This window comes from Lasioglossum baleicum, chromosome 12 (genome assembly GCF_051020765.1).
Source record: "Lasioglossum baleicum chromosome 12, iyLasBale1, whole genome shotgun sequence".
Lineage (NCBI taxonomy): Eukaryota > Metazoa > Arthropoda > Insecta > Hymenoptera > Halictidae > Lasioglossum > Lasioglossum baleicum.
In genome coordinates this window covers 12910615-12937972 of record NC_134940.1, presented here as the reverse complement: position 1 = coordinate 12937972, position 27358 = coordinate 12910615, and the positions used below count along the sequence as shown (strand labels likewise).

General features: G+C 45.1%; 3 protein-coding genes across 9 annotated transcripts in view; 1 reads left to right on the top strand and 2 right to left on the bottom strand.

The window, feature by feature from the left end:
* LOC143213929 (prohormone-1) overlaps nucleotides 1-3872 on the bottom strand; it is a 121615-nt gene extending 117743 nt beyond the window's left edge. The window contains exon 1 of one of the 2 annotated variants that reach the window (XM_076434300.1): nucleotides 1665-3872. The gene's annotated coding sequence lies outside the window, so the exon portion shown is untranslated. The remainder of the gene's footprint in view (nucleotides 1-1664) is intronic. The other variant, XM_076434298.1, reaches the window with a different exon arrangement.
* LOC143213900 (uncharacterized) overlaps nucleotides 1-4844 on the top strand; it is a 30146-nt gene extending 25302 nt beyond the window's left edge. For both annotated transcript variants that reach the window (XM_076434231.1, XM_076434233.1), the window contains 3 exons: nucleotides 1716-1884; nucleotides 2288-2407; nucleotides 3060-4844. In XM_076434231.1, coding sequence (XP_076290346.1) covers nucleotides 1716-1884; nucleotides 2288-2407; nucleotides 3060-3511 — 741 coding nt within the window. In that variant the 3' untranslated portion in view covers nucleotides 3512-4844. The remainder of the gene's footprint in view (nucleotides 1-1715; nucleotides 1885-2287; nucleotides 2408-3059) is intronic.
* Actn (alpha actinin) lies at nucleotides 4840-26919 on the bottom strand. Of its 5 annotated transcripts, XM_076434251.1 has the most exons (15): nucleotides 26014-26157; nucleotides 25558-25682; nucleotides 11222-11456; nucleotides 10767-11102; nucleotides 10239-10328; nucleotides 9620-9705; nucleotides 9060-9405; nucleotides 8568-8844; nucleotides 8303-8474; nucleotides 8006-8242; nucleotides 7761-7845; nucleotides 7588-7691; nucleotides 7273-7512; nucleotides 6905-7201; nucleotides 4840-6789 (listed from the first exon to the last, which is right to left on the bottom strand). In XM_076434251.1, the coding sequence occupies exons 2-15, from the start codon at nucleotides 25657-25659 to the stop codon at nucleotides 6631-6633; spliced, it is 2766 nt and encodes a 921-aa protein (XP_076290366.1). In that variant the 5' UTR covers nucleotides 25660-25682; nucleotides 26014-26157; the 3' UTR covers nucleotides 4840-6630. The 5 variants fall into 5 exon arrangements, with proteins under 5 accessions (XP_076290366.1, XP_076290363.1, XP_076290365.1 ...); XM_076434248.1 differs by lacking the exons at nucleotides 9620-9705; nucleotides 26014-26157 and adding an exon at nucleotides 26709-26919 and having other exon boundaries at nucleotides 10243-10328; XM_076434250.1 differs by lacking the exons at nucleotides 9620-9705; nucleotides 26014-26157 and adding an exon at nucleotides 26502-26690 and having other exon boundaries at nucleotides 10243-10328.
* Between the last annotated feature and the right edge of the window lie 439 nt (nucleotides 26920-27358).

Here is a 27358-nt window from a genome sequence, read left to right as displayed (position 1 = left end):
ACGAACCGCAATAACCAAACCTCGTAGAACGTAGGGCTAACTGTTGCTCGGCCATTCTTTTTACGTCTAACCAACCGGAAGCGGTGGCCGCAACCGGGAACACCAGCATCGTCCACGATCTCGCTATCCGCTGCTGACTAATGCGTCCGAACGGACCAAGCACGAGGAGCCTACGGCTTTTCTTTCGCTAGCCTCGCCTAACAAACAAATAAATAAATAAAAAATACCAACGGGACCCGTTCTTCATCTTCGACAATGGTTAACCGGATAAAAAAAAAACGCTTCGTTTCGTAACCTCCAGGAAGAATGTGAAGGTGTTTCGTTTGAGAGAAAGGGAAAGAGAGAGAGAGAGAGAGAGATTGTTGCACGAAGGAGACTCTCGACGGGGACCTGTCTCGCCGCCATGCCTGCCTATACATATATCTTCATACACGCCTGCTGACGTATTTTTTTTCTCTATACTTCTCTCCGGCCAATTAACACAACTCTTCCTATCGCAGGGGGCGCGTGTCGCACGTTATCGCGCCGCCCAGCCTGAGCTTACCATGTCTCTCTTCGCCCTATTGACCGTAGTCCCTGTGTGTTGCGTCTCTATGATCTTTAACCTGTCTCTAGCAGCTGACGAGTTCACTCGTCGATTCACGACTCACGTTTCCGATAGGGCAGGTTCTCGCTGTTCGAGATAGGTAACGCTTAGCCAGAACGTTTGTGTCGCTCGCTTCTGAACTCTAATTCGTACTTTTCTACGCCTATGCGTCTCTCCCGACACAAAATGGCGGACGAATTGATTAATTAACGCTAAACCCACAACACCGGTCAAAATGACCGGTTCCAGGTATTTTATTTTACAATTAGAAAAACAATAAAACTGATTTCATAAGAAACGATCGTCTTTAGTAGTGCACGTATAACAATATAGGAGCCGCACAGAGTCTAAATAAAGTCAATCTTGTCATTTTTATAAGGGAACATGTACCAGTTACTTTTAAGGCTCGGTAGGTTTGGTGTTAAATTTTTCAATTTTAATAGTCTAGATCAGAATAGACGCAGGCTCCGCCGTCGTAGGGTTAATAGTTAATTTCCATTCACGTTGCTCGGTATATTGAATGTACCGATAAATATTCACTAATTTGTTATAAAGTGGGATATTTCAAATTAGAAGCGCCTCCGCCATTTTGAATAGAAAACAATCCGAGAACACGTTGAATATCAAGCGTGTAATCGGTTTATTAAAAACAGTCGATCGCTTACAAAGATTACAAAATGACCAGTTATAAAATAAATGAAATTTCCGTGACACTTCGAGTCCGAAACAGGCTCAAAAGTTGAACCGTCACTGGCGCGCAAACGAGCAGCGCCATATAGAAGACAGCGGAACTATCGAGCAACTAGTAAAATCATTTTGAATTCGCATGAATTTCCCGCCGAAGCATTCGACAACGTTCTGTCGCCGAACGACTTTATTTCTCGAAAACATGAGCCCGAAGATGTTCGAGCCGTGATAGGATTAACTAATTAAGAGATTAACAATGTTTTCGTCGCTTCTGACGTCTCGGACGTCTCTGTTTGCGTCTAATAATGCCTCGAATGCTCGCGGCTCGAGTGGCTCGTTTGTACTACCAATTGACCGTGAAAATAGCGAACCTTATGAAAGAAATACTTACGATTACGGCTGTGTCGACACCAAATACAATCTGCGTGTGCCCCGCGAACAGGTGAATTCCACCAGAAGCACGGTAGCCTCCTCTCGAACACCGGGAAGTACGTCGACGAACAGGTTCAGGAAACCGTCCGGATTCACGTTGACGCCGCCGCGAAACAAGTCACCGAACACGATCACCGCTAACCGAAACAACAGCCCGACGGAAGGATTCGACAAACTCGGTAAGCAAAACACTGAGCAATAAATAAATCACGCGAAAACGGAGCGCGGCCCGACATCTTCGCTTCACTACGCGTCGCGACGATCTGCGCAGAAGAAGCTGCGCATTCGACCTGAGCCGCGCGCGATCGTTTCTCTCCTATTCAAACTGGCTTCCTGAGATTTAGAACTCAAATCCTTCAAAATACAAGTTTTCTTCGGGAATTTTCTTTTCATGAAACACAGAAAAGGACGAATTCGACGATATATAGCACCGCGAACTGGCGAGCGGAAATTTTCAATTCAAATCCGGTGGAATGGAAGCTTCTTCGAGAATTTTGTTCGCGGAGACGAGAAGAACGAAAGACGCGAAACGTTGTGCAGATGTTTAACAACGATTGTAGAATAGTGTGGTATTTGTTTCAGGTGTCACAGAGAACGTACCGGGAACGGCGAAGCCGGAAAAGGATATCGATCAGAGTAGTCGTGCGCAGGAGATCGCGGTGACCTTGGCGGAGCCGCCGCTGCCACAGACACCAGCCACCGGTACACAGAGCTTGTTAACTACACCACCAACCAACTTCTTAATCTACCTAGCTAAATGATCATACGTGAAGGTTCATGGATCATCCGGTGCATAATTTCTCATCGCATTCTCAACCTTCGACTTATACCACGCTCTCTGTCACAGCAGTCTGTTCTCATCCGTCGAGGTCTCTGTCATCGGAACCCTCGGAACTGCCGAGGCTCTCATTAAACGAACAACCACTAATCACATTATCTTCTTTCAACGAGGTACCTAATTCTCGGGGATCTGTCGGGGCGCTAACCATTGGTCCGTCGCGTCAGCGGCCAGAAAAATCGTCCGCTAGATTCGCTAATTTGAATCACTTAATCATCAGTCTTTTATCAGCCGTGCCTCTCTACCTAGAACTTTCTCTAGCTCCTCTCTCTATCGCTCTCTTTCTCGCTCTAGCTCAGTACTAATGCAATCACATAACTCGTGCGCACACATCGATACTTTCTTCCTCTGTCACCGACATCCTCTTGTCGGCCGATGCCTTCGGTTCTTCGTGGTGCTAACGCATCATCCATGTCCCTGCGACACTCTGTGGGTGCTAACAGGCCTTCCTCTAGACTGTTTCTTTCGAACGAATTAATCTGAGAACGGATTAATTGAATCGGGTTCCACGATCAGGTCGACCGTCGTTAAGGGACGCCCTAAGGCGCAGGATAAGCACTACGCTATCACCTAGAACAGACTCGACGACCCCTAGGACCGCAGTCAGCTTCTCCGCGGCGCGTAAAGACCGACAGAAGCCGAAGACGCAGGATAGACCCCAACAGAACGCGACCAGCAGACCGAGGAGACCCCAGGTTATCGACTATGACTATTACGAGGACGAGGAGGAACCGGTGGTCGGCAAATCCACCTTCAACGGCAAGCTGTTCCTGACGAGCCAGGGCAGCATTCGATGCCTGGACCAAGGAAACTTCCCGCACCCTTACTCCTGCAGAAAGTTTATCACCTGCGCGAGAATGGTTAACGGTCTGGTGATCGGAGCCGAATATACCTGTCCCGATAAGTTATCCTACGATCCTGTCGGCGGCATTTGCAACTGGTCCGCAGGACTCGGTTGCAAAGAGTAAACGGTTCTACGGATCCTCCGATCGATGAACCATTAAACACCGCAAACACAGACTAGGCGTGAGAGTAGATCGAGCACATCGTCCTGCTATACCGACAGTAAAAGAATCGACTGGTCGCGCCCTCTATAGATAACGAAGAACTTTGCTAGTGTCAATTCCTACCAACGGTGGCGTTACGGTGTAATGCCTGAATCTAATCGATAAGGATGCAATCCACGAATGATAATGGCGTTAACTGATTGGTCTATTCTCATGCCTTGTCCGTGGCGCAATAATATTGAGAAGAGGGAATGGTAAGGATTATGAATAAAATGGTATGCTTCGGAATGAGCGAGCCATAATCGATGAAAGAGCGGTGATATTATCGTTTAAAAAAGCATCCTCGTGTAAATATTCTCGAGTTACTGTATATACGTAGGCTTAGTCGAGGGACGCGCTCGATCGAGTCTTGCATTTGAATTTTCTGAAAAAAAACTGCTTTCGAATCTCTCTACAAAGATCGATCGAGCCGTTCGCCCGCGCGAACGTGCACGCCACGACGAAATTCTTTTTCTATTTCGAATAAAGGCATCGTTTAATCACAATAATGTCGGACACATTCATTCGAGCCTGGTACTCCGTTCCGTCGACCTTTCTCCTCGACATTTCTCTCCGCTCCTCTCTCTCTCTCCCTCTGTTTTTTAAACCTCCTTTCATTTTGATTTTCTTATTTCTCCTTTTTATTTGTTTTCCTCGTATTTTGACTTTACATTATATCTATATCGAACCAGTTCGGTAAATGGAGAGGGGCAAAACAAGTTTCTCGATTCGATCGATGTGTCGGAGTTTAAAATCAAAAGAATCGTGAACTGTAAGCGTACATGATCGATCGATAAGAATATATGTATGTATCACGTGTGCATTTTTGAGGAACGAGATCTCTGTTTTGTTTCTTCATCTTGTTTTCTTTTCCAGCCGTAAACCTCCGTACATCATACACATATTATGTACGCATTTCGGTTTTATTACATTTTGACGTACATCGATGTTTCCATTCACTGTGTACGGTAGTGATGGCTGGGTGTGCGTATGTTTCAATGTTTGTGTGTGTGTGTACATGTTCGGTGTTTGTGTCGAAATGTATACTGTTCGATTGCGTTTCTTATGCTCTTCTTTGTTTTCCTTCTGTTTCGATGATTTGTCCCTGAACGAAAGTGTAGATGCGAGAAATTAAGAAAGAACTCTCAAAACGCGTTAAGATAGACAATGAGTAAAGCGTTAAGCCTCAAGCGAAACAAAAATGGTTACAGTATACTTGTTTCCCTTTTATCTCGAATAAAATAATTGCATTTCACACACGAGCATTTCTTTTTTTTTTTAATGATCTTACAATAATAATAGTAGTAATTATAGTAGTAGTAGTAATGATTTGGACGACAATGATTCGACTAAATGATCGATTCTCGTTTTTTTCCCTTTTGTTTTGTTAAGCTGCTGCTAACGTAGGACTCGTGGACTCTAGATTACACGTGACGCGAGTAATGGCAGCTGCTGCGATTGGAAGAGATTTCACAGTAACAGGTCCTATATGTATATTACAGTGGCCGTTTCGTTTGTGTATCACTTCTCTCAAATATTTATAAAAATAAATACCTCGAAAAAAGTGGCGTTCGTTTCGCTACCGTGATTAATTATATCGGAACAATAATAAATAAATCATTTAATTCAAATAAATAAATAAATTTGCTTTCTTTAGCATCGTTTCGCGTTCCCTATCATTTATAATGTAATGATTCTTCGCGAAGTGTAAAGGCGACGGGTAGTATCGTCGTCTCGTTTAAAAAATTCGTGTTCGCCGCGTATTATTAATTATATAAAAAAATATGAACGTTTATGTTCGATTTTTTTTTCTTCGAGCGTGTTTACAATGTTTTCTGGTTCCTTAGCGAGAAAGTCGATTCGTACGTGTTTGCAAGGATTACCAAAAAGAATTCGTTATATTAAGTTTGCGTATCGTTAATGTCCGTAATTTACACACATACATCGTGAAATTTGTATCGTTTTTTTTTTCTGTTCAACCTTTTTCTTTTTTACGACAACGCGAACCTCGACTTGTACCTTACGTTTTCGGTGTTGACGCCTCGACTGTATCGACGAAACTAAAGAAACAGAACTGTGTGCGACCCGCAGGAACACGCGTAGGAACTGTACTTCGAGCACGATCAACAACTAATTCGGTTCGACACGTCGAAGGGGTTCTTTTGCCTTGAACTAAACGTCTTGCTTTTCGCTCTAAAGGAATTTCTACGTTCTATGACACGTAAGGCTACAACATCGATGTCGGCGCCGATCGGACGCGTCGCGAATTATTCTTAATCGCGTCCATCTTCCTCGTTATCCCGTTTTCTTTTCCCTTTTTGTTCTCCCGAGCTTCTTTTAAATATAATATTCGTTTTCGGCACAGCGTCGCTGGTTCCCCTTTCCCGGGACCTAAGATTTTTTAGTATTTAATTGTTGGTACTCGTGTGACTTCTCTCTTGGCTGGGGGGACGTTTATATACAATTGAAGAGTTAACTTATTAATTATAGGATCCGTCGTAGACGTTAGGCAAGAAGCGAGCTCGTTCTGGGCGAGCCTGTCGCGTTCGATCACGCGATGTCCTTTGAACAGAGACGGTTTACCTGGGGTAAGACACTTACTGTCACTGTACAGACTTATGATTTCAAGCGGTCCACCGCCTTACATTGAGCGCTTTGTGACGATCCTTCGCCTCGTATCTGGAAGACGGTCGTTCTAGGAAAATATCGGTGTATCAAAATTTCTAGATATGACTGCCCTCGGGTATCCCCTCGCGTTCAAACGACACCGCGCGTAAAAAATCTCGTTCGAACGCTCCGTATTTAAACTATTCGATGAGAGCCCCTTTCTCTTCGAAAACGCTTCGAATATTGTACTGCGCGGTCTCTTCTAAACGATGGTTCTCCTTGAGGATGCGCTAGCTTATTCCTGACTTATAGAGGTGTGTTCGAGTACCAAACATCCATGGAGCATACTTTTCGCTTTTATCGTTTGACTTGCTGTTCAACTGGGAATCGTCCGAAAACATGTTCTCTTCAGTTGCGTTTGTGATATGTATAATTTACAGATCGGATTCGCCGTACAAAGCGGTGGAGAACGAACGGTAATCCAACGCGCCGGGCATGGCGTTCGGTCCTTTGTAAGGCGGCATTCTCTGAATGCAGTATTCGGCCTGGTCGGGCGGCAGTTCTCTCCTAAGCTCGTCCGCCATGATGTACGGCTGTAACAATTCGTTTCATCATGTACCCAACAGAATCAAATCACAGACGAGGTATAGACAGTGCAACTATCATGAATAGAAACGGTACGCGATGATTTATTAAAGATATAGGAACCTTGTCTCCAGCAAGGATGCGGAAGCTGTCGATGACTTGTTCAGCTGTGTCGGTGTCCGTGGACTCGCGCGTCATGAAGTCCAGGAACGCGTCGAACTGCACGTAACCGGAGTTGTTCGGGTCAACGATGGCCAGAATACGTTGGAAGTCGATGTCGCCTTGCCTATCCTTTCCGATCGAGTAGCCCAGAGACACGAGACAGGACTTGAATTCTTCAGGAGCAAGTCGTCCCGTTCGGTTCTTGTCGAAGTGGTTGAAACTGCTGCGGAACTCGTTCAGCTGCTCTTGCGTGATACCCTAAAAAACGCGCGGACCATGAAGTGACTCTGCGTTGAAACATGTCGAGGAATAACGAAACGATAAACAACCTTTGAATCTCTGGTGAGGATCTGATTCTCGACTTCGTTGATGTTGCGGTTAATCGAAGTCAACAGCTGTTCCCAGCCGACTCGCAACGTCTCCATTGTGTACTGAGTGTACCGGTTCTCGAAGATCATACCCTCTTGTACAGCTTGGTGAATCTTCTCCAATTCCTCGAGATGAGCCTTGTACTGGTAGACTGCTTGCTCGTATTCTTTCAGACGGTGTAGCTGATCTTCAAGAGTACCCTGGAGAATTGTAACGTTTTAAGATACAACTTTCAAGACGATACTTTGAAAATAACAGCAAAAACGAATACTCACCTGAAGACCAAGACCGATAGCCGTAACAGCATCCAATTGACGTTCTATCCATGGACCAACGGCATTCGCCTTCTCGGCGAACTGTCGTCGAAGCAGTTCGTTGTCTGTTCATGCGATTAAGGAAACTTACTACTTAGAGACCAATCGCAAGATTGTTTTCATAAAAAGGATACTTTGTTGTTTGCGAAGTTCTGCTTGCAGTGTACCGTCACGCTGTGGAACGAGTTGCCTGACATCGCTCCATTTCTTCGTGAGGTCCTGCAACCCACAACACACTATGTACTTCTCTATTATACTACAGCCCTACTGTAATCAGTGGACTGCGGATTTTCAAAATTTCGTGCAATTTTTCTTTTGCATAAAGATCTGCACTCGGCGGTGCCGTAAAGGCTGAGAATTCTAGCAGGCTTCAATTTACCAATGCAGTAAGCGTCGTGTACGGATTCTCGAGACCGCCGGGGATCTGGAACTGTTTGACTATGGACTCGACCTCGCGGACCAATCCCACGATCGAGTTGTATTCTTTGTCAGCTTCGCCGAGGGTGGCCTTGAAGGCTGCGTGGGCGTCCATTAGGCCCTGGATCTCTTCCATCGTGTGAACGATGAACATATCTACCAGATCCTCCCTGGTTCCATCCAGCCAGTTGTTAAATGGCTGTGCAACGAATCGAATCGTTAAACGTTATTCCGAATTACTTCAGTGCAAATCACTTACAGCAGCTCGTTTCGCAAATTCGAGATGCAGCACATCAATCTTCTCGAGGATACGTTCAGCTTCATCCAACGCCTGGCGTCTGCGTTGAGTTAGGGTGCCTAAACGGTCCCACTGGTCGCAGATTCTCTGACACCTAGCGTTGACGGACGCGCTGTCGTGATATTCCAAGGTGCTGAACAGAAATAACGTTCCCATTTAACATTAGGTTCCATGAAATTATTCATGGTGGACCAAAATGAAGTGTAGCTATTTTTAAAGGCATTACTTGAGCTCTTGCGCGATAGCAGCTATCTGTTCGACGCGGTCTTGGTGAGCCGCGAGATCGGACTCGAAGGCCTCGTGTTTCTTCTTCAAGGCCTTCAGCTCGTTCAGTTTGCACTGTCGGAAGTGTTGCGACGTCAGCATCTCCTCCTTGCCCGCGGTCCATTCCTCGTGGGCGTCTGCTTTGTGCTTGAACTTCTGGGCGAGATGCTCCAGGCGCTCGAGTCGCATCATCTCCGACAGCAGCCATTCTTCGAACGATTTCTCTGCTAGCTCCAGGCCTGCAACGGAAGATGAACGGCGTTGCCGCAATTACGTTAAACACCGCAATGTACAGCAGGCCTAATAATAAGCTTCATTGCAACGATCGGCAGTACCCAGGCATATTCCTCTAGACTTCGGACTATCTAGGCTGCCGACCGTTCACTAAAACAATGCAGCTTGTATTCTCGGACAATGGGAGCATTGATTGGCTCGCTGTCCACGGTGGGTTTACCTTTCCAAGCCTTGTTGATGTCCGATACCATCTTGCCCTCTGTGGGCATGTACGCGGGCCGATTGCTCAGTCTCAGCTTGGTCTGCAGCGTGTTGAAATTCGTTTCGAGTTTAGCCTTCTGCTCGACACGCGGCGGCTTGTGCTTGCGACGATACGTTCTGTACTCTTCGAGCTTCTTCTGGCAGCCGGCGAGAGAGTTGTCAGTTTGACGGCTGGCTAGCCACGGCATCGTTTGTCGTATCCATTCCAAAAGATCGGAGGCCAGCCGCTCGTACTCCTCCATCAGCCTCTCATTCTCCTGATTGACTTTCAGGACCTTGCAGATCCTGTTCGCGGCCGTTTCCGCCTGTCGCGCAGATTAATGTTAGCTTTCTCAATAAAATGTCTCGCTGATATGCTTCGCCGTTGAGAACTGTACTTCTTAGAGGTGTCCGACATGTTAGACATATAGAAATAAGAGCCTTCCGAACGGCGGAGCATGATCGTGGTGGAAGCATTCGCAAAACATAGATAAGGTAGCTTGTAGTTACTGGTTAATGTCGGATGCAAAACACACACACCTTCTGCGCGCCGCTAAAACAGTGGTAGTAGGAGGATACGTAGGTCATCACAGCCCTCTCATCGGGCATTGCTGTGTTTCGCATATCTAGAAAACACACATTCAAAGGAGGCTCAAACCATGCGGTGTTAGCTTAGGTCAGTTGTCTGAGAACACGTCGCGATCTTCGACGGAAGGGTCTGGTGCGTGGTGGAGAAACGTTCGCGGACCTAACGAGTGCCACCTACATGGTACAGTGAACTCGTCGAACGGAGCTGAACGTACATCGATGCAAGTCGAACAATTCATAGGGTGTTACGAAGTAATCACGGTCAATATACACGATCAGGGTGTTAGACAGTCGGTTAAAACGGTGCGAAGGGGCTCGTGCACTTTGCGATCGACGGCGCAACTAATTTTGCGAGCGTACAACAGATTTGTGCATACCTATGTATGTTCTCTTGCGATGCTATGTCCACACCGAAGGCAACGAAAGGCGACGAAAAGTTGCTCGATGTTGTTTCAGTGTGGATATAGCTTAAGAGCTGATCGATCTCAATGCGCACAAGAGCCCCTTTCGAAGGTAGAGAGATCTCGGTAACGAAAAGTTAGGGGGAGCAACACGCATTTCTTTTTTCCGCTGACCTGCTGAGCACCTTGGAACGCGTGGTAGTAGCAGGACACGTACGTCATGATTGCACGCTCGTCCGGCTTGGGTGTGTTGATCAAATCTATACGATATCAATGGAACAATGTATTAAAGGATTTGAACGATCCAGCGGCGAGAGCTTCATCCAGTACCCGGACTAACGAACCGCCTAGCTTTACAACGACTCGGAGCTGTGTACCGGTAGATCGAAAGAGCATTAGCACGCGCGGTTTTGGTGTAACATTTAGGCAAGTCCCGTACAGTAAATTACAGTTCATAAATCCATAAACCTTGTGAGGGTTCCTGTCCTTTCGGATGACCTATGAGGTCCCTTTCATGGGTGCCAAGGTTCCCAAAGGATGTTTTCACACTGCACAAAAGGTCGCTTTATGTACTGCTAACGCTACTTTGATGATTCTATGTTGTTACAGAAAGAACTGCCGGTGCCAATGCTTCTTTTGTCTTGCATATCGGATCGGTGGGTGATCGAGTAGCCGAACAGATTGAGCAACGTATTTACCATCGGGATCTAACATGCGAGGAATGTCGAGATACTTCTCAGCAACGTCGAAGGCAGTGTTCAGATTTTCTAGAGGATTATCCTTGCTAAGCTTATTGTAATCGATAAGGTCGGGACGATGACGATGGATAAGAGCGCAGAACGCCAGCCCGTCTTTGAACGACAGATGGAAGTTCTGCACGTTGACGTTCTTGTACGGCGCGGTTTTCCGCTGACACCAGAGCAGCAGACCCTCTTTCGCAGTCATCTCCTCCACGGAGATATCCTGGATCGCGAATCGCAAGATTATGGTCCAGATCATGCCGAGAGTCATCTTCAGGTTGCCGTCCACGATTTCTGCAAACAACATCGGCATCAGCTACCAGAGATTCGGACGAAAAACCGATTTTTAGAAAATATTTTCATTCGATCGTAGATCATTTCAATTATGTTATACCATAATTATGAATACCAACCCTCTGCTCCGATCGAGACCAATTTAACTCCCTTGCTGGCGATGTAATCCAGCGCTTTGTTCACGTTCGCGATCTTGTGGAACCTCATCTTGCCCCGGTCAGGCCTCGGCAGAGTTTCACCTGAGATCACCTCGAGCAGCAGCATCAGCTTCAGCCCATTTCTGAAGTCGTCCTCGATCGATTCGATGGCGGTCCCGGCTTTGCGGAGATGCGAGTTACACCAGGCTGTGAATGTCTGCGAACATTTATCGTCGATCGATTACTCACCCCTTCCGGTGCAAAATGAAAATTTCAACATTAAACTCTTTCTTTGATAATTTCAACACCTTTCAAGGAGTATATATCATTATTCTTCAACTATTTTAATTTTTCAAATACATCAAATCCGCTGTCTATTAATTGATGTGTAAAACTTATATTACAAGACTATTATATTTGATTAATTTCCGCAATATTACTTAATCGACTCTCCCGCGTTGCCAACGTACCAATTCGATAGCTAGGTGTAAATTAAATTGGGAAAATGGGGGATGGGAGTTGCACCTTTGGCTTCGGAAGGAAATTGCCGCTTCATGGTTCCGCAGAGGGGTCAACAACTGTTTCGCAGCTGCGATAGAAATTCTTCGTCCATCTCGTCCGGCAAAAGTCTTCGCGATCTACGCGCGACAGGCTAGCATATTTTCTGGGAATTTCTATAGAAAGGACCGCGGGGAGAATCGACGCAAGGTTCTCCCGCCATGCCACGATGTTCGATTAAATAACACGGCAGCAGACAGGACTTTATGACCAAGAAGAATTTAAAATGGGGAATTGAGCTTGACTGCTGCTTAGTGTATATTTTAGTAACGACCCCAATCCCACCTGCTATATATATCCCCTGTCCTGGTTCTTAAACCGTGCTTCCTATCGCTTGGTCCGAAGATTTTCGAACCCTTGGTATCACCGAACGTGAACCGATCGCTGATAACACACCGAGCAAGTAATAACAGCGTACACTCCGTCGGAAAAGTCTCCGGGCATATTTCGAACGGAGTCGCTTTTTCCAAAGTGAGCCAGACGACTTGAATTTTTCCTTCAAGAACTTAGGATTAGCATCGTCACGTGACGTGTGAAAAAATTTGGAGTAAATTGTAAATGTTGATTAAACAGCTTTTTTATCGGAGCCTTCAAAAACTAAAAAAAAACTCTGTAAATTTCTATCATATACTACGTTAAAAAATTAATCGAAAACAATTCTCAACTCATTTAAAAAAAAAAAGTTATTCTGTTTATAAAGATTTACAGAGACTTTTTTGACCGATCGCGCGTACACCCAACGAAACGATTTAGTCCACTAAATCAATGAATCAGCAACGATAAAGAACAAGTCTTAGAATAACCACGAATGTCGTAAACGATTGTTCGATGTTTCAGCTTTCCAGCGAAATTCATAATTGTTAAGTGGAAAAGCCTCGCCGCTGCTCAGACAGAACAAGAGGAAAAAGATAGCTGATCCGCCGCGACGAGTGAACGAGAGGAAATCGCGGGAGATTGATTAAATCGCGACCGATTTAGTCGAGAAAATGGCGGCGGGTGGCGGGTCGGGGGCGCGTGAAAAATGCGGGATCGACGGTCCGCGGATTCTTTTTCTTTTTCGTGTCTTTTTTTCCCCGCTCCCTGTTCCTCTGTCTGTCGGTTGAACACAGCGAGGAGAGACGACCGAGAAAAATATTGGGTGAAATTTAATACGGGCGGCGTGAAGCGCGACCGGCCAAAATTGGACATGAGCCACCTTAACTTCTACGAGACCGCTCTAAGATCTATTTGTAAAACATCGACTCCTCCCGCGCCGGACGGCCTAGCATCTCGAAAACATCCTGCGCGATCGTTCACGGGCCGATTACACCTCGCAATCTCACCCACAACGATTTATTATGTTGCGAAACCGATTCTCATCGGTCCACAGTGTCTCGTCCAATGGAAAGAAATAAAAAACTCAAACCATAAGATCTACACAATTTCTTTATCTTAAAATGTTCATAACAAAGTGCCGATCGTAATATTACCTATAATTTTAGCAATCAATTTGTTATTAAAATTTACTTTACAAATTATTTATTTTGTCAACTTAAAGTTTCACAGGGTGTGTTTAGTATTATAAGACTTTGGAACTGTAAGAAAAATTGTTCGCGATAATCACAATTTGTCCGAACTTCTCCAGTAAATTTTTTACATTTTTTAGCATTTTTAACCAAAATGATTGCTACGATGTTTTTTAAAATTGAGAAAAAACATTTAGCTCAACGAGAAAGCAAGATCATCGCAATTGTATGTAATAAAAATGTTTTTATCTACCAATCAATTCGGATTTGTATTTTGTTTATAAAAGCAATACTTCACTCGATAATTAATTAGTTTAAGAGTGACGATTTTTCTCGCGAACGCCAATGTGCTCGAAACACTGTGCGATCGTGGAGAAACGCTTAGCGTGCGACGAACGCGGAAAAAATCGCCGAGCGACGCAGAAATTGGCGAGATCGAATGAATTTGCTGATAAAAAAAAATCGCGACCGATCCGGAAGAGCGGCCGCGGCGATCGCGTTTCCCGCGGCAAGCGCGAGTTTCTGCTCCGAAAATACGCTTCGCGAGAATCCGCGGCTGTCCCTTTCCGAACAACACGGTTCCGCCGCGTGTTCACGGCCGGATTACCGACTTTGAAATCTACAGTCCATTCCAACTGTGAAAATAACAGGTTACGTAACGATCCCAACGGCGAAATGATCAAACTATGGATTTTAATGTCACAATCGGTGAAATTGGCGTGCGTGCAAGGGCCGACGCAAACTTTCGCATCACTGCGGCCATTTGCCGATCCGGTGAACACGATAAAACAATATCTTTTACATTTTTCTTCCATTGGTTCTAATTATCAACGCCGGAAGCCTCTGTGTTTATTCAGTGGATCGAGCCAGTTGTAAGCACACTGCGATAAAAGTCGACTGGAACCTCAACAAACGCATTCTCGTAATTTAAACAGGATGAGGCACCCAAGACCAGCCACCTGAAAAATTGTTTGACTTTAGGTGGAGAGACTTAGGAGTTTTGAAGGTCAACTTAATATTTTTTAATGGAACCACGATTGTAGCCCTTCTCGAGACCTTTTCAACGACATGGCCGTTCAAGGTCGTTCAAGGTCATTTAAACTCATAAACGTAAAAAAGGATGAAAAATATAGATTCACTGTGAAAATTTATTTTTAATATAAAGAGTAAACAACAGAGATCCTTCGTATTATTTCTCATTGAAGAAACCAGCAGAAACATCGTTCTACGATTCAGTGGAAAGAATGAGAAGCAGAAGAGAAGAAATAAACGAAGTTACGCCATTGCCTCGCAGCGGAAAGTTCAGCAGAAAAGAATGCAGTGATATCAATTCCCATTGTCAGCGACCCAAGAAATTCACGAGAACGCCCTCTCGATGAAAACAGAAAGGAGGAGAAGAGACACGAATATTATTGATTGCATCAAACGAACAACAACCTTCCAGCGAATAGTGCAGCAAGTGTTGCACGAACCGCTTCTTCGCTCGGTACTTTCAATGTCAAAGGGGCTTGACCAACTGTAAGAACAGACCAAGACCAAGTCTAGGTGTCATCCACGGCAAATTAGCCGCCGCAGTAATCGCCGTCAAACTCGGCGAGTTGCGCAGGCACGCGGTGTCCCGACTGTTACGGTTAATTAAATGAATTAAACATGAACATTTTTACTCGAGCACGCGAGAAGATGGACGGCGTGTCGAAGAGGGTGGTAAAGGGTTCAACCGTCGGCTACCTAGCCACCTGCCCCTTGCCAACACCTGCCCCCCCCCCTTTCTCGTACTTTCCCTGCAGGAGTTTTGCAAGCGGAAATGCGTTTCTGCCGTCTTTTTATACAGTGGATCATGGTTTCCAATATTAAAATTAATGTATTCCCAACTTTACATCTTTTGAGATCTGGTGACCTCAGCTTCTATGCTCCAATCGATCGAACTTAAAGATTGCAGTTGCAATTGTGGCAATTTCGTGTTCGAAGTTGGCTTTGAAGGAGGAAAGACTGAAGGGGGGTCGTCGGCCAGAAAAGATTGACAGTATGTGCTAAATGGCTCTCGTAAATATGCATTACAGCCGCTTTGTCGCAAGATTGTTGCGGCCGGCTACCGTGGTACCGTGACTCGTGCCAATCTCGCCGCGACGACGACGACGCCTCGGAGGATCACGATTCATGCGGCGGATCCTCTTTCGGATCGTTGTATGTATTTCAGGGAGAAGACGCGACGCGAGAACGCGCACCGCTAATTAGACGACCGCGACCATTCGTGGGAACCTGATTTTTCAACTGTGACCGAATCGCGACAATTCCCTGCCACTAGCACTTGCCGATTCTGGAAGCGTAGAAGTAACAGACATACATTTTTATTGCACAAGCATAGGTAACTTGAATTTTTCTTTCAAATAAAGAAGAGAAAGATACGTATTCGGTAACACGAATAAATGTTTGTCTCGTTGTTGCTTGTTGAGGAATAGGCAATCTGTTCGTTGTGTTAGCATACTGAAGAACTGAAACTGGAGTAAACTAACAGAAGGTGAGCATAAACACGAAGTTCAGTGAACGACCATCACGCACAGTTGGTAATTGAATCCTCCCTGAATCATCCCCCTTGGAGAACGAGCCCTTTCTGACACTTCGGAAACAGATTGTATCATGTTACCCACAATCAATCGATAGTATCGATAAATATACGGATTTAAGGGGGGAACCTTGTGTAAAATGATATTTTCGAGCATTTTTTTTTTTTTTAATAGGAAATTTCCACAGGAATACGATAAAAAAGTTGGAAAGTGATCAGAGATGTTCTTGTACATACATACGTTATCTTCAAAATAAAGTGGACGGAGAGTAAGAAAATCAACGTGGACCTCAGACAAATAGGTTCAAAAGTATATAAAATAAAATTGCTGAGCAAATATCTCAATGGATCTATGGCTGCGATGAGATCGTCAAAATCGTCTAGCTCGTTTAACCCTTATACGATCCTCAGGGTAAAAATTCACCCATTCACTAGTTTCACATACTATAAAATCATTGATCCCATTATGTCTATGTTGTGGGATGTGTTTCTTTAAAATGTGACGTTACAAATGAAGCATAATTTGTTGATTTCACGTGTAGAGCAAACATGGGTGAATTATTATCATAGTCTCTTTTATGCAACTATTCTTGAGGAGCGTGTGAGGGTTAATCGAAATTGATATCGCGTTAAAATGTGGGAGGAATGAAAAGAATGAAATAATAAATTGGCAGGTGGATTCGAGCGGATACAGAAAACGTTTATTTTGCAAACAGATTCACGTAACTCTAGTAATAACTTTCTAATCGAGCGTGTTGCAACTGTGGAATGTACATCGATAGATCGTGGCCGATCGAAACGAGTCGAATCGAATGGAATCGAATTGGATAAAATCGAATAGAGCGGTCCCCGAATCGCGCGGCCGAGGGAAGTTCAACGGCTGAAAAGAAATTCAATGCCAGAGACTTTAAGAATAGACAGAATTCAGAGGCTGCGCGCGGTCGTGCGCGCGCGCGATATTTAGAATTCGGGTTACGTGAATTATGTGCATCGTATTTAGGGCGTTTCGTGTTTAACTGCATTTATTTTGGGCGCGACCGCGCCGGGCTCTACCTGTAAAAATCCCGCGAGATGATACGACCGTCCGCGCCACGTCGCGCAACGTTTTACGCGAAACGTGTTCTGTCCTCGTTGGATGAATTAATGATGACTTTAGTGAAAAATTTGTTCACTATTGTACAATTTTTGTATGGGCTGCATAGGATACACGTGTTTTTTTTATATATATATAATCATATATCTTTTATTAGAGACGATCCATCTCAACTCAGGAAGGTACCTCAAAGATGAAATTAATTATAGTCAATCCTAGATTAAAGACTAACCAGGAATCATCAAAGTGGTCGGTATGATACAGGGTATTTCACCAAACTTGACCACGTTATCTTTGTTGTTTTTAAAGATACGTCAAATGTCTGAAGGACAAAGTTGAATGGTACAATGGGGCTCATACGATACCAAAAAAATTATTTTACCGTTTTACCCATTTTACCATTCAACTTTGTCCTTCAGACATTTGACGTATCTTTAAAAACAACAAAGATATTCAAGGTGGTCAAGTTAGGTGAAATACCCTGTATAATTAGGGGTCGATCCGATCTAGAGGGTCGATTAGGGATCGACGAATACCGAAACTATTCAATCGCCAATTTCGAACCAAACATTGCTAATCTTGCCAAGCGTCATCAAGCACATCCTTCTCTTGATTTATGTAAAAATTTGGTTGTGTCAAAATAAAATAAATCATTTAAGAAACACATGTTTTCTTTTCTTTTTTTAACATTTTTTATAGAGGGGGTCGATAAGAGAATTAGCAAAGTTTTAGGGGTCGATGATCAAAAAAATTTGGCGGCCCCTGCACTAGTCTCCGGAGTTGAAGTCTAATCTAAACAGTGATTTACTCTAACTACGACTGGAATATCGTGGACGCAACATTCAGAAAAATGGCCCGAAACATTCGGGAGTTAAAAGATTGCGAAAATATCCATGGGGGTTCTGAATGATGGTAGAAAGGATGCAGCATCGATTCCGCGTTCCCCATCGTCCCGTTCAACAGACAGAAAAAGGACAATGGACGGCGGGAGCAGATGGTGCTTATCCATCGAGGGTGGTTCGTTCTCGGAAGCCGGCTTGAAACACAACTATGTCCCAATTTCCCGTCGTCTAGCGATCCAGGTGTGTCGCGCGATGATCTTTACAATGATCAATACTAGATTTCGCCGAAAACATGTTATTCCGGCAGCGGTTTACGTTACGCTCGCCGAAAATATGCGTGGATGATCGCGCTGAGCGGAAAACGCGACGCTCAAGCGATCTATTTCCGTACGATATCGGCGGGGGCGAACGGAAACGTGGCGAACATTCATTGAGGAAACGATCCGCTGACATTTTACTATATACTTGGACACTCCGAACCGTTTCGGACCACCCGAGCACAACTCCTAGTCGCTAGTAGCTTGGATAGAGATCTGTGATAGTCACGCACGTATGTCGGTGGTAGCAAATGTGATATAATTATTCTTATCAAAGATGAATAGCGTGCATATTTAGTACATTTAGCACGTGTCGTTTGAAATGTTAGAGAAATATTATATAGCAAGGGGCTGAACGCAATAATATATAATAATATAATTTTAGAAAGGTTTATGAAACCGGTGTGAGCTTTTCTACCGTTCCTCGGCGAATAGATCGGCCCGTTAGAAACAATTTCGACGTGCGCTGCGAAAAGCAGCACGTTTGTTTTGTCTTACGAAATCTAGCACATTGCTCTTTCTCGCCAAGAAGAATACATGTACGCTATGCTTTGACGAAGAGTAGCATATTTCGGTATGTTACCGCGAAAAGTAGCACGTTTCGCCTTCAGCCACGAAATGTAGAACATTTCACAGCGAACAACCGGGATTTGATCCAATCTCGAATTTGTGATTTGAATCTTGGATTTCTTGTATGAATAAATTTTTCAAACAAATCTTGACAAACAAAGTGCTGCAATCTGCTTTCTGTTACTTTCCTTCTCTATTCGAATGAAGTACCAAGTTCCCGATAAGAAAAGTATTACACCAAATAGGGCAGAAAATATCGACAACGGCGAAAGTAGAATTTCATTACGATTTGTAGAAAATTCGTGACATAAATATTTTATAAATTCTGTTCGAAATGTTCGTCACGTTGTGGTACAAGGGGTTTCAAGAGAGCGGGGAAACCGCGGGTCGGGGGATGAAATTTCCAGGTGCACCGAGCCAACACTTGTTGCACGTTGCTCGTCTTTCGCGCGGAGCTTTCCAGGCGGCGCGCGTTCCGTGTCCCAACAATGAGAGAGAGAAACAATAATTTCGCATAATTATCGCGCGACCTTTGCCAGCGCGAGCGCGGGCCCGTCTGAAAATAGAGGAGCGCGTGGGCGCCGTGCTGTTCCCGCAGCCGAAACGTAATCTTCGGGCTCGAGGAAGAGAGACGAGGCTTAATCATCGCATAACAATCGGCTTAGCATGAGCGTGAGCGTGATGGCGAGCCGCGCGGCTCACCCGGTTCCAATCTGAGATCTGGCGCACAGCCTAAAACTCTTCTGCGAAAGGTTAACGATCTTGTTCGTGCCGTTCCGCGAGGATCGGATCGATAGAGGATCGAATCGCGATCGACGACGACGACCAGACTACGCTCACTCGTCGCGATCCGCTCGACGAATCGACGCGAGGACGCCGAGCGGACCCGAGAGCTGATTGCGAGTGGTGCCGTGCAGTGGCGACGGACCGCCTCTAAAAATACACCCGTGTCTTTTCTGCTCGAGCAGAACACGGTTCTGCGACACCGACGCTCGAAAAACTCGCGGCGATCGCGAACAATCCGCTCGAAAATCGATCCGGAGGATCCAGATGATCCGGAAGGTAGCCCACGCGCGAATTAGCTACCACCGCCGTCCATCTAGATTTATCTGGATTTGTCCTAGTTTTACACGTGGATGGCGGGGACCGGGTCCGTTTAGACCCACTATTTTAAAGGCGTCGTCTAACCATTCATTTCCTAGTGATGAATCTCAAGCGGAAGTTGTGCGATAAAAAGACCAATGGATCTAGATAAAGTACTATTGAATAAATGAATTCTTCTTTTGGAATGATTCGAAATTAATTGAAATTGTGAAATAAATTCTTCAAGACATTCAGTCTTGTTATTTTTTTTAGGACAACGCATACTAATCACTTTCGACGCTCGGTAGGTTTCATGTCAACAATCTACAGAACTGCAATTAGTCATTACTACAGTCATACTACCAGTGGCTTCTGGTTAGCCGCAGTTATTATGTTTGTCTCTGCCATGAGTCACAACTAAATCGTTACAGTTAGAACATATTTATACTTGCGACCGAGTGTATTTTTGCGACAACGTAATAAATATGAATGGAAAAGTTATTCCTATCTCTTGGGTCTAAATCAGGTTCTGTTCTTTCGTAACCGATATTTGGACAGTGAATGTAGAGACAGAGGGTGTTCGCAGGCTGGTGTGCAACAGGAAAACGAGCGAATCTGGATGTAGAAGCAAATCACGATATATTCACGATACAATATGAATGTGTGCCACATGAATTTACAATGTTGATTTTGCCGTCATAAGTGACTGATCTATGTAACAAGCTGGCCAGGGGCAATCCAACTTGTATAATTACGAATAAATTATTATCAACCAGTCTCAAAGCGTCTGATCGTGGCAGACCAATTCTACTTTTCCTAGATACTAATGCACGAAAACCTTTACGAGTTACTAGAACTCATTTCAGAAAGGAAATTTCCGACTGTGCCACCTGATGAAACACCCTGTAGTCTTGTTGCGAGAGCACTTAAGGGGGTAGTATAGGCTCGATTTGTATCTAGAAAATTACTAGAATCTTACTAGAAAAATGGCTCGAAACATGGGTTTGCGCGAATCGGTTGTTTGTCCTTATTTGAGCTAATTGTGGGCTGGGTGAGGGCTCATTCTAAAGTGGAAGGTTCACCGCATGGTGCTCTGGTCATGATTTTAACGACATTATGTTTATATCTAATAATATGAGGGCCCAAAGTAGAGTAAAAATCTAGGGAAAAAACCAGCAGATTTCAATGCATTTTTCTGTCTCCAAAAGACTTTTTGACTGGTAAGATGACCAGAGCACCATGCGGCGAACCTTCCTCTTTCGAATGAGCCCTCACCCAGTCCAAAATTTGCTCAAATAAGGACATTAAACGAAACCGCGCAAACCCACATTTTCGACCCAAAATCTACTAAGATTCTAGTTATTTGCTAGATATTTGCTATTTACTAGAATCAGTTATGTAAAAGATTTCCTGTTATCAATAGAACTAACATATTAGCAACAAACATTAGTTATCGGAATACATTTAAGTTTTGCATCGAACTAAGCTTTCCTATGAAGAATAACTGACAAAATTTCTAGCGAGCGTGACTCATTTAGGAAACAGTCGAACGGATTTCCCTTTTCGAAAGTCTCCGGTTTCTTCGGAGCTTGTTCATTGAAGGAGGCCGGGAGAAGTAAAGAAACAAAGCTGCTCTTGCGTTTCTCGATGGAGGGAACGCGATCGGGTGTTTGTTTCACAGTGGACCACCCTGTATATCGGCTATTTATACGGTAACGCCGGTCGTCGCGACGCTCGGACGGAAACGACGAGGAAAGCGCATCGGCGACGTCGGATTCTCATGTCGAACCTTACGTTACGAGTCCTTGTGTAATCGCCGGGAATACATGCTATTTACCAGCGAACGATAACGGCCGATAAGCCGTTCCTCGGCCTTCGAACATGAATTTTCAACCGTTTCTAGATTAGTAGCTCGAGGACTCGATCACGCGAACACTCGTACCGTACCAATCGTTAGTTTCGATTCGGTGTTGATTTATTATATCTCCGTCTTCAATCTAATCCCTAACATTGAACCCTGCGCATTATTCTCGTCTTTTATCCGATGCAACTGAACTCGTTTCGCCGTTAAAAAGAAGATGAAAATTGATGACCGCTTCGAAATGGTCCCGATAAATTTCAGATGCTGCCACCGCCAATTATAATTTGTTATCGGCCCGACAGCGATACGCGAACAACAATGTACGATCGAGGTCCAAGATGATCTTTGCACGATCCGGAGAAGCGTTTCTAACGTGGTTTCTATTTAAAAGGGGATTAACGGCGGCGTCCACGGTTCGCCACCTCTGTCCGCCATTTTTGAAATGTTTCCCGCGTCACGGTACCGCTCCGTACGACAAACGCAAGGACGTTTGAAACGCGGTTTCAGCTGAGCAAAAATTTCAGATGGCAATCTTCGTGCAAAACAACAATTTCTCACGTCCGTTACAAGAGGAATAGAAATCAAATAGAAAATTAATTCTCTCATTACTAATTTTAATAGACCGAAAGTAACACATTGACATAGTAAAAGAAACATTGACAAAATCAAAGAACACAGTAGGATCTCGCAAGAAATATCTTAAATCAATTCAATGGTTGGAAATCGGAAGAATCTCAGGTGGAACCGCGTGTGAAACCACCGGGCAACGGACGTGTTAACGATCCTGTTCCGGCAGTCGGGTATTTTTTGAGAATACTTCGCAGCGCCGGGGACTCGAAAATAGTCGGAGAAGCACGTGGCAGCAACGAGAAAGCTGGAGCGACGACAACACGGAAGGGGACGGGATCGATCGGTGAAAGGGGCGAGGGGCGGCGGCTGTGCAGATAGCCGCATCGCCGATAGATCTTTAAATAATTTTGTCGGTGCAACGAACGGTTCCCCGGAGAGCAATTCGAGGTCGTCGTGTTAGGTGAATCAGCCTGTATATGGGAAACGAAGCAGCCGACTAGTTCCGTACGGGACGGTTAACTGTACAATTTCTCGTAAAATCTCGGCCGCGCACGGTCGCGCGCGTCAAACATTCCAGAGAACGCGGCGATAGTCATTTTTCCACGGCCGATTCGGAACGGGTCGTGATCCACTAAATTTCTCGCGGGACCAACCAACCAGCTTTCCATTTTCTAGCTGTGCTTCGGCGCAGGCTTGCCGCCGATTGCCCTACGGGCCACTGGCCTGGCTCCGTCGACGATCGGGAGCAACAAGGCCACGCCCACTCCAGATACTTGATGCAGCTATAGAGCTAGACAATCCTTTTATACATTTCTTTGATAGACGTGGCAACAAATTGCCCTATAGGACACTGGCCTAGTTATATTAAAATCAAGAGCTACGAGACCACGCAAACTCGAGGCTGTCAGTGCAGATGTGCAGCTAGTTGATCCTTTTATTTATTTATTTAGCGGTATTTGCCCCGCAGCATCGCTCTGGCATGGACATGGCCACAGATTGCCCTACAGAGCAGTGTCCTGGCTCCATCAACGATGGAATAGAACGAGGCCACGCCCACTCAGGGCATATTACACAGTCAAAGAGCAAGATTTCGTCCTTCCACGCAATTTGTCTTGCAGAGACGCTGTCGAATAGACGTAGACACAGATGGCTCCATCAGAATGTCTTATAGTCGTAAAAGCAGTCCGTCATCAGAGGGTTAAAATAATTTTAGTCCTCAGTAACCGCAAGAGTAAAAAGTAGAATTCATCCTCGTTCGCCCCAGAGCGTATGCTCCGGGGCATTTCGGAGCTCTCCTATCCCCATTGCTAAAGCCAATGAAAATTGACTACGTTTTGCCTTTGGAAACATTTCCGATGTGACGTAACGCTTTTGTCTATCGACTTTATCAAATAAATGGAGTTGATAAGAACATTGTTCAAAATGTACCGATAGTTTACGATGTAAAGGTGTGAGCTGTGAAGTTCTCGATCATCGGATCGTTTCCGTTCGATTTTCTGGCGCTGAGGGAGTCGCGTCTCGGGCCGAAACGCAGCCGCTTGCCAAATTTGCGGACGTTAATTACCCAGGGTCGTCGGAATCGCGCATTGTCATCGTAAACGTCGCGCGCTAGACGCACCTTGGCCTGCTAGCGCGGACCAGGTTCCTCCGGGACTCTCAGGGACTCCCGAAGCAAGACAATGATCATGACATCGATACCGCTCTATTTCACGGAGTCGTGCACCGGTTAGAAGCGCGCAATTTCATTGTCGAGCATGCACGCTGCAAAGACTACGGAGGATCGACGGAAGATCTCCGATCGATTCGTTTGGCCATTGGCGATTGGACGCCTCAGGACGATCGATCGGATTCGTTGTCCCTCTGGATCGTCGAGGTCGAGATCGATTCCTAGGAGCTCGAACTAAAAGCGTGAACGTCACTGGAGTGACTCAGTGCACGATTATTTTCGTCATAAAGTCTGAAAATACGATCTGAAGGGCTCCCGAACGGCGATCCGCGTAAACCGAGTCGGACCTGAGAGAGCCTTGAGCCCATGCCAAAAATTAGGAAAACGTCGCCTTTAACGCGTACTTGAGGCTGCTCTACTTTATCAATTGACACCGCATTAATCTCACTACATACTCCGTTGTGTCCTGTCCCGGTGATTACATCTCTCCTCCCCACTTTTCACTTTTTATCTGTCTCGCCCTCTCTCTCTCTCTCTTTTCCTCATCGTATTTAATCATCGAGAGCCCTACCCGTCCCGGATCAAACGTCTCGTATTACGTCGCCCCTGATTTCGTTTTGGAATTCTGCACGACCGTTCTTGACACCGAGAAACAATTCCAACGGAATCGGAGAATATCATCATGATCCTGTTCGATCAGGAAAATCTCGCGATTCGAATCGCTTCGCCGTTCGATTCTCTTACGATTCCTTAATCTATTATCCATTCCTGATAGCTCGTATCCTTTATAATTGAAAAAAAATACATTCGCGCTTGTAATTAGGCCGTCTGTTACCAAATTCGAATTTCCCGCTTGATCGTAGTCGTTACTCCGAAAGTTTAAAATTAACCAACAAATTCCCCGCCTGTTTGACATATTCGATGAATCCGCGCCAGCGTGTTTGTCGCACGTCGTTAACGAAAATAATTGGTCTGTCGAGATGAATATACACCGGATCGAACCACAGATCGATCGAAAACGATCATCGTACTTTCGCTATCGCGAATTCGCCGTGTCATTAATGTACAAACTGATTCGCGTTGGTATAAAAAAAAAAATATGATTCGTGATAATGTTTGAAGAAAAAGGGGAAGAGAAACGAGCGTGTTATCAAGTTTGATTTTCCCGGGTTTCTTTTGGTACGCTCACTATATTTACGCGTAAACTGTATTGCATCAATCTGGGCGATTTATTTGATCAATGACTGGCTCGATCGATCGTCCGCGATCGTAAACATTCCCATAAATTGTGAACGGACAGAAATTGGCGAGCCATCTGAAAACTAACAAACGCTGTTCTCGATCGTGATTTACTGCTTTCCGAAATTACGGAACGCTGTCGGCAAGGTTATGCGTAGCTGGACTGCCGACGAAGAATCGAATCGATGCAGACACTCGATGGATCGCGATTGAAAGAATCGTGGTCGTTTTTCGAGGAGCTCGATTCGCGTGGAATTTCGCTTATCGAGTGCACGTATCGCGGATTGAAGCCGGTTGGTTCGATCGCGAGCGTAACGACGGAACGATTGCGATAATCGAATCGAAAGTTCTCGCCGGGGAGACAGCGAGGGAAGCGGAGACCGCACACGGTAAAAGCGTCGGTTACGAAATAAACACGGTGGATATCGTGACGATTCATCGGGTTACTCACCTTTTTCTGCTGTTTTTCCCAGGCAGGATCCAAAAGACCTTCCCTCTCCCACTCTTCCTCCGGCTCCATGTATCCGTCCCCGTAAGCTTCCATGTCGTTCATCCTTCCGCGGATATCTCACGTTCCTTTAAACGCAAAACGAGTTTCCGTGTCACTTTTTTTTGGTGGTAACGGCGATTTTCGGGTTTCGTTTGGCTATGGCAAATGCGCGAATGGTCCCTACACACGACTCACGGCGATCAGAAACATAACGACGACATCTAATGCGTGTACCGTCGATAAAAGGGACAAAAGATTGTTCGCGGCTGCAACGAGAAAGAGAATGGGAGACCGATGTAGGGTACGGAGTACGGGACCGTAGAACAGAAAGATATGAAAATGAGATGAGACGAGAGGATGACCGACTCTACGGGAGCACGTAGAATAGGTGTACGTTTTGTAATCGTGAAAACGTACCCGCTAAGCCCAGAAAACGTTCGGTTCGTGTCGTTCTTTCTCTCGCGCTGACCCCTCTGCCACGAGTCTGACACACGATTTGCTCGCCGGCGCACGAGCCCCCCTCCCACGCTCCCTCCCTCTCTGTCTCTCTTTCTCCTTTTCTTTTTCTTTCTCCCCTTCCTCCCCCCATCCTCCCCCCTCTCTATCTCTCTCTCTTTGTAGGGTAACGTCCCGCACCCCGACCACCAACACCCCGTCGCCCTCCCAAAGATCTGGTTCCCATGCAGCAGCTTCCGTGTCCAACCCCCGCGAACTTTTCGCGATCGGGTCAAGTATTTCGAATATGCGTACTTACGCGTATGCATTCGTCAACAGGGGATCACGAGTCAAGAATGTATATACGACAATCTGCCCTACTCATTTGTATTTTTCAAACTTGTGTGTATTTGAAATGTTCGATCGACGATCCGCCGACAAAAACAAGCGAATTACCAAACCGAACGTACAGTAGATACCCGCGAGTTTTTCGAGCAGCCGGGTTATTGTTATTCTCCGTTTGACCGTGGCTCCTTTTGCTAATGAACTGTTGTCGCGTTGCGATCGACACGTTTCAATGTTCACCGTGAAAGACGCAACACCATCGTTCCTCGGATTGCTCCGACATCGAGCAACTCGACATCCGAACGTACCAAAGCACACCGTTCGAAACTAACCTCCGTTCCTCTTTTTAGAACGCGAATCCCGCGCAGCAGGCAGCTCGGTGAATACCAAGATATCGAAAATAGTATCGAAGGCGACCAAGACACCTGATTCACCCACACACGATAAAAATAGTACGGTAATTCGCGCGAAATCCCCAAAACAACGAGGGTAACTCCATTCCTCCGAGACTTCACGGACACTGGGGCATGAACGTTTTTCTACATAGAACGGCGACAATTGCGTTTCTCGAAATTGCGAACCCTTTACCTGACACTTGCATCTCGACTTCTCACTTGTTTGAGAACTTTGAGCATTCTTGCAAGAATAACAATTGTTATCCGTACAACAATTCGAACGCGATCCTTGTAACTACGCCTACTTGCATGTCAATTGAGGTCGTTGTTTTTTCACTCGAGTTCTTTGCGAATCAATTTGTTTTTGAAATAAATACATATAATATTACAGTTTATATGAATAAACTGTAATAAGTCGTATCGAAAGGTTCTTTCATTTTAGTTTATTTACGCATCTGTTGTATCTGTACGGAATTGAAAAAAAGAACGTAGAGTTGCTAGGAAGAAGGATACTTTTTTTTAGATTATTGATTATGTTTACATCTACTACATAACAAAGATGATTACAATATGAGACATCGAATGCG